A 7,805-nucleotide genomic window follows, 5' to 3' on the forward strand; every position below is an offset into this window, starting at 1 on the left:
CATATTATGTGCTTTAAAATTATTTACAAACACATAATCTGTTAATAGTAAATACATAATCTATTATTTTGGATCCTGGTCCTGTCGTCCATAGTATAATTTGCCGAATTAAGTTATGCAAACCTTCTTTTTCGAATGGACGACAGTAATAAGTATGCTTAAAAAAAAAAAAAAAAAAACTTAATAAATCGCAACAAGCAAACAACATAATACCATTGTATATTTGTATCTATCCGGAACAAAATAGATCAGGGTTGATGAAGATAAATCCATGAAATTAAATATCAAAGCTAGCCATGCTAGTTGAGATAAAGTGCATATATGCTAGCTAATTAGTGTCCCTTTTGCTCCGCTTTCCCAACAAGTCCTTCAAGAATTGCATCGGTACCAAGCTTACCTTGAAATTTTTCAGAATTCACAGGACCTGGAAGCTTGAAAGAGATTGAGAAATGGCCTGGTGGGCAAATGTTTTGAGATTGCATCTCAAAAATGTGATGTTGGTTCTCAATAGTTTTGTGAACAATTTTTTCACCATGGGTTGTCACTCCGTTGATGGTTACGGTCCCATCGTCCTCAACTGCACACTCAAATTCACCTGCAGTACAGCACGTTTGAAATAAATGCAAGAATTAGATGTAAATAACACCTACAACATGTTGAATTTCAAGGGCATAAGAATGTTATTCCATAAGGTCTGATATAAAATAGGCCAGGAATAGAACAACATGCTATTCCCCTTAATCATGCATGCAATACAAGTACCCCTCCCTTCTATTTTATATTATGTTACGTGTCTGACTTGGTTAATCCTGAAATTATTTTTAATTCAATTTTTTTATAATGTTAAGTTTAGTATTAATTAGTATATAAAATTTATATATTTAAAAACTACATTAAAAGTATTAATGAATGCAAAAAAAATTAAATTTAAAAATACAAAGTTAAATAGGCAAAAACTTGTTTGATCCGTGAGACGGGTCGAGTCAAGATAAAAATGTAATACTTATACTGACGAATAAAATGTTTGTTATTTATAAATAAAAGTGTAATACTTTTGATAAAAAAAATATAATAATTTATTTATGATTAGTATTACATTTTCTAATACAAGTATTACATTTAATTTCCATATTGATCTGATCCACCCGTCTCACTGATAGGGGAGAAGAGTCACACAATAATTGCAAAGAAACAAAGAGACTGATCAGGGGAGAAGAGTGACTCAATAACAAAGAGTTGATTTGACAAATGTATAGTAAACTAAAATAGGAAAGATGAAAGGGAATACTACATCCATCCCATTTTGGTTGTCTGGTTTGTTTAACGAGCCTTGACTGAAGTTATTTTTAATCCAATTTTTCATAATATTAAGTTTAACATTAATATATAAAATTTATATATTTAGAAACTACATTAAAAGTACTATTAAACACAAAAAATTAAATTTAAAAATAATAAAAAATTACTAAAGAAAATAACCAATGAATAGTAGAGGGTCTAATATAATAGACACATTATGCATGCATGCATGCAGATTAAATTCAGTAGGCACTTACTTTCATCTCTTTTAACTCCGGGAAGCGACACGTGGAATAAGTAAGAGTCCTCAGATTCCCCAATATCTACCAGTCCTAAAACCGGTCCCATTTGCCCATTTGCCGCACTTCCACTTATAGAGTACCCTCCTTTGGTTGAAGACACAATGTCTCTCCACTCCTCCTTAGAAGGGGGAGTTGGAAGGACAATCATAGCCTTCTTCTCTAACTCCTCATCATCATTATCCTCCCCAATCGGAATGGGGCTTGCCCAGTACCCATTGTTATCCAACACCAAACGTTTTATCCCCGTAAGCCTCTTGAACTTTTCCAAGAACGAAGGGGTAATGAAGTCCTCCACATTAGGGTCATTGATGAAGGCAATGTTTTCAACGACGTGATACCCGTTATTGTGTAGGCGTAGGGGGTGCAAGTGAGGGGGGAATAGATTTTCAGCATTGAAGGACTGGTAAAATAGAGGGAGGGGGAGAATTACGGACTGGTTTTGTGTGTTTCTAAGCACGTAGTAATAGAGTCTCTCTATATCGGCAGTCCTGAAGCATGTGCCAGCAAGTTGATGAGGGGAATAATGTTGAATGCCTTCTGCTATCCTTCTCAGAGCGGACTTGTTTTCATCCTTGAGATGAGGTCCCAAGTAGATGCCCATGATCATGTGCAAAACAAACATCTGATCATCTGTTGCTACCACCACGGTTTTGCCGGAAGAAGATGCGGCGCCGCCGGCATTCTCCATATCTGACACCAACCACATATATATATATATATATATATATATATATATATATATATATATATATATTAGGATTAAGTGTTTCCTATTATATCAAAATGTATGATATATATATAACCAGCTTGGTTGGCTTGAGTAGTAGCCGTGCATTATTGTCTTTTAAGATGGAAAAATCAATCTAACCAGGCCAGCACTTTGTTCCTTAATCGGGCTAGGCTGATACAAACGGAGATTAGTATGGTGCAGGCTTCAAGTGTCTCCTACAGTTAAGACATGCTCAGACACCTCGTGGCCTAACAAGAAAAAACCTAGGTACCCATTGTTGGGCTTGACTCTTCAGTAGTCTCAACCCAACAAAATACAAATTAATTAAAGTGGCAATATTTTGAATTTTGATGCCACAACCCACAAGGGCAGACCAGGCATGGCAAAGATCCCAACAAAAATAGAAACAATTGTAATATAATACACCAACAAGTTTGAATACCAAGTGTATATATATATCCCAATTACTATACAAAGAAGGGAAAATGACATACATTCCCAACCACCCGAACTATAGGCATACAGTGTTTTTTTTTTTTTCCTTTGAATTATTCATTTATTTACATTTGTCCTCAGTCTTACATTATTTTTAAAATGGTAATTATTTCTCTCCCTGGCTTTTGGACTATTGTTAAAAATGAGAATAAAATAGATATTTCAAGTAACTTTCATTTCCTGAAAAATTATTGCTTATATGTGGGAAATTAGAATAAATACAAAAGAGAACATACACTATTTGAAAGTATTATAATTATAATTTTAAACTAATGCTAAACATAATTAAGACTTAAATACAAATTTAGCAATAATGAGTTTTTGTGTTTGAGTCGATCTTAATTTTGTTCCTAGCATTAGGTTAAAATTATAATTATAATATTTGTAAATTGTGTTTCTTTATTTTTCGCATTTATTCTTATTTCACATATAAGCAATAATTTGTTAGATAATAAAAATAAATGAAATAGCTATTTTATCCTTATTTTTAACAATCCAAAAGCCTATTTAGCGATGAGAGAAAAATCGCCACTTTTAAAATAATTGAAGAGAAAAATATTAGGGAAAAAAACACTAAATATATAATTCAGAGAGAAAAGTGTTATTTTCCCAACAAAGAAACAACAAAAAACCCTAAGGGCAGACTCACATAGTTAGTTCAAACCGCAAAATGAAGAATTTAAAACACTTTTGGGTGTGTTTGGTAGCCCGGAAAATGATTTCTGGAAATCATTTTCCGGGCTTTTGGTGTTTGGCAGTGTTTGGAAAATGCAGTCAACGGAAAACAATTTCCGTTGACCAAGGAAAATGAGGCCATTTTTCCGGAAGTCATTTTCCGGACTTGGCTTCAACAATTTTTTTGGCCAAAATGGCCACATATGTTACTTTTTAAAAGAAATATTATTATTTAATATATTATTATTATTATTATTTTATATTTTTAAAAAATAATTTAAAATGTAATATTATACAATTTAATTCATTTTCCAAAAAATGAACCAAACACACAAAGACAGTTTTCCAGAATGCAACCAAACACTGGAAATGAAACTGTTTTCCGGAAAATGACTCATTTTCCAGAAAACATTTTCCAGAAGTCATTTTCCTGCTTTCCAAACACACCCTTAATGATTTTTTTTTTCTATTTGAGTGACGGATGAAAACCCGCAATCACTCCTCAGTGATATGCACTAAGTAAATTTTACCTTGTGACCTGGCCTCCTCTAAGAATCGAAGTTATAACGTATGGTATTTATATATCAGTTTTAATACCATATATCAAATCAAATTGAAAAGTCTAATTCCAATTTATAAACAAGCAACTATGATACAATCAATTGAAATGCAAAAACCAGTTGTAACTACACTGCATTAACCAAAACAAACAACAAAACAAAACAAACAAAAATTTCAACAACAATGGAGTTCCATTTCACAATGACTCCACTTAATAATCAATCCCCACATACATTCTATCTCATATATATAGCACCAGGAATCGTTCCCAAAAGTTTGAAATTAAGCCATAGCTCACCAAAAAGCAGTGAATTTGAGAAATGAACAATGACGATTTAAATCCAAAACTCTAGTAATAAGCTCGATCAAAGTCGTTAGTTGATGCGTGCGAGGAATAAAAGAGAGGGAGAAAAAAGATTGAATGAGTAAAGAAATTTTACCAATGAAATTTTGGGCAATGAAATTTTGGGCAATAAACTTTTCTCTTTGCAAGTGGCCGGCCTGAGAGACAGAGAGCGAGGGGAGCGTTTTTGTTGATAAATATTGGGGTAATATATGTCACGGGTTTAATATAATGTGTGACAAATAAATAGGGAATAATAAGCATATGAATACTTTATGGAAAATGGTGCAACTATTTTGTTGACATTTCATTTAATATAGTAATTACTACGTAATACATACTAAATCTAAAAAAATTATGTGTGCAGTGTGAATGCAAGTTAGAATTGTGGCCATCTTTTAGTGCTAGGAGGTTTGTACATTATGTGTAAAATGTTGTACATTGTATCTTGTGCATATGGAATTACCCTCATGTTAAGTTGCACCATTAACCATCATTATTACAAATGTTAATAATCAATTGCACATTGCATTGATGATTTCCCATAAGGCCAGAATTTAAATATAATAAACATTTATACATTCATATATGGGAAAATAATAAAAATATTTTTATGTTTTGTAATTTTATAATTTAAAAATATATAGTGTAATTAAATCATAGAAAAATATATATGGTAATAATAATAAATACATATTTCGTATTATATTTTACTCATATAGCCTTAAACGCTGAGTCAGAGAGGGGAGCGTTGGTTGATAAATATTGAAGTAGAGTTCGTAATTGAGTATGTCGTGAGTTTAACATGAAATGTAACACGCAAACATGGAATAAGCGCATATGAATACTTTATGGAGAGTCGTGTCACTCTTTCATTGACATTTCTTTTAATGGTAATTACTCCGTAATATATACTAAATCTAAAAACTTTATGTGCAGTGTGAATGCAATTCAAGTTGGAATTGTGGCCATCTTGCTTTTTGTGCTAAGTGGTTTGTACATTATGTGTAAAATGTTGTACATTGTATCTTGTGCATATGGAATTACCTTCATGTCAAATTACACCATTAACCATCATTATTACAAGGGTTAATAATCAATTCCACATTGCATTGATTTCCCATAAGGCCATAATTGAAATATAATAAACATTTATACATTTTTATATGGGAATATAATAAAAATGTTTTTATGTTTTGTAATTTAATAATCTAAAAATATATAGTGTAATTAAATCATATAAAAATATGTATGGTAATAATAATAAATACATGAAATATGCATATGAATACTTTATGGAGGAGTTAATACCCAATATAGCCCTCGACTATAGTGGTTTTACTTAATTTAGTCCTAAATGATTTTATGGTCAATTTAGTCATCGACTATGATGGTTTTACACAATTTAGTCATTTGTTAAAAAATCTATTAGTAGACTGTACGGTTAGAAATATGGTCATAATAGTAATTTCTCATCCTTCATCCCATTTGGGATGGTTCTTTTTTCTTCACCTTATTAAGTTCCACTCATAAATGTAAATCTACGTACCTAAATATTTATTCATTTAGGGTTGAAGTTGATTTCGGTATGCAGATTTGCATTTCTGCGTGATCTTAATAAGGGGAAGAAGAAGGAATCATCCCAAATGAGATGAAGGATGAGAAATTACCATCAGAGCCCTCTTTTTAACATTTAACTAACAAATTTTTTAACAAAGAACTAAATTGCATAAAACATCAAAGGCGATGATTAAATTGAGCACAAAAAGTCATTTAGGACTAAATTAAGTAAAACCACTATAGTCGTGGCCTATACAGGGTATTAACTTCTTTATGGAGAATCATGCCACTCTTTTGTTGACATTTCATTTAATATAGTAATTACTCCGTAATACATATTAAATTTAAAAAATTTATGTGCAGTGTGAATGCAAGTTGGAATTGTGGCCATCTTTTTGTGCTAAGAGGTTTGTACATTATGTGTAAAATGTTGTATATTATATTGTATCTTGTGTATATGGAATTGCCCTCATGTAAAGTTACACCATTAACCATGCGTCATTATTACAAGTGTTAGTAATCAATTGCACATTTCATTGATTTTCCATGCATAAAGCCATAAGTGAAATATAATAAACATTTATACATTTATATATGGGAAAATAATAAAAATATTTTTATGTTTTGTAACTTTATAATCTAAAAATATATAGTGTAATTAAATATAATCAAAAGTAGGGAAGTAGAAATATAATGAGTTTTATACTTTTATAATTATTAAAGAATTTTAATCCAACCATAAAATATAACAAAATTAGGCAAATAATATAATCGGTATAAAATCTCATAGTAGGTTACAAAAGTCCCAAATCAAACGCCATCCGAATTTATTTTCATTCTAACAATCTATTTTTGTAAATTTATGGTAACTAGAGTTAATTTATTTCCTATTTTTAAAAAAAAGAGTTAATTTGTTTCCTGTTTTAGGAAAAAATGATTTAATTTATTTCGTGCTTCAGGAAAAAAAAATATTTAATTTATTTCCAAATTCAGGAAATTTAAAAAGAGATTTAATGTATTTCCTTTTACAGGGAAAATAGATTTAGTTTATTTCGTGTTTCAGTAGAAAAGATTTAATTTATTTCCATTTTGTTATTTTAACCATATACCTTGAAAAATTTTTAAAATACAATTTTTTTTTGTTAATCTAGTTGATTTTTAAAATATATTTAATGATCAATCATCATATCTTATACTCATTAACAACACATTGATTCACGGAATGAATTTTGAAGAAATAAAAATTATATTCCATATAAAATAAAATATACAATGAATAAAAGAAAAAAATTATATTCCATTGTTTGATTTGCGGAGCAAATATATTTTAAAATTTGTATTTTAATGTTAGGGTCATAATCAGGTGTGGCCGCCCCTTAGCGTGCGGTCAGTGCGTCCGCACCACTATGTATACAAATATACACCACTCAATGTTAAAAAATGCACCACACAAATATGCATCATTAGGTACGCATCACCAAAAAATGCACCACTAAGTATGCAAATATACACCACACAATGTTACCAAATGCACCATTAGGGGTAGAGGAGTTAGTTATGGTGCATTATATTATTTTAGGTGTGTGGTGTGCTTTTTTTGGGTGTTTTTATGTATTTTCATTGTGGTGCGTTTTCTAACATTGAGTGATGTATTTTCTAATATTAAGTGGTGCGAATCGCACCGACCGGATAGGAAGGCACGACCACATTTGAATATATATATATATATATATATATATATATATGTATGTATATATATATATATGTATGTATATATATATGTATGTATGTATATATATATATATATATATATATATATATATATATATATATATATATA

General features: G+C 30.4%; 1 protein-coding gene across 1 annotated transcript; it reads right to left on the minus strand.

The window, feature by feature from the left end:
* Nucleotides 1-332: 332 nt before the first annotated feature.
* Nucleotides 333-2,289, minus strand: LOC116023058 (increased DNA methylation 2-like). The gene is made up of 2 exons (XM_031264048.1): nucleotides 1,557-2,289; nucleotides 333-595 (listed from the first exon to the last, which is right to left on the minus strand). The coding sequence occupies exons 1-2, from the start codon at nucleotides 2,287-2,289 to the stop codon at nucleotides 333-335; spliced, it is 996 nt and encodes a 331-aa protein (XP_031119908.1).
* Nucleotides 2,290-7,805: the final 5,516 nt, after the last annotated feature.

This window comes from Ipomoea triloba, chromosome 1 (assembly GCF_003576645.1).
Source record: "Ipomoea triloba cultivar NCNSP0323 chromosome 1, ASM357664v1".
In the NCBI taxonomy this organism is placed as follows: Eukaryota; Viridiplantae; Streptophyta; class Magnoliopsida; order Solanales; family Convolvulaceae; genus Ipomoea; species Ipomoea triloba.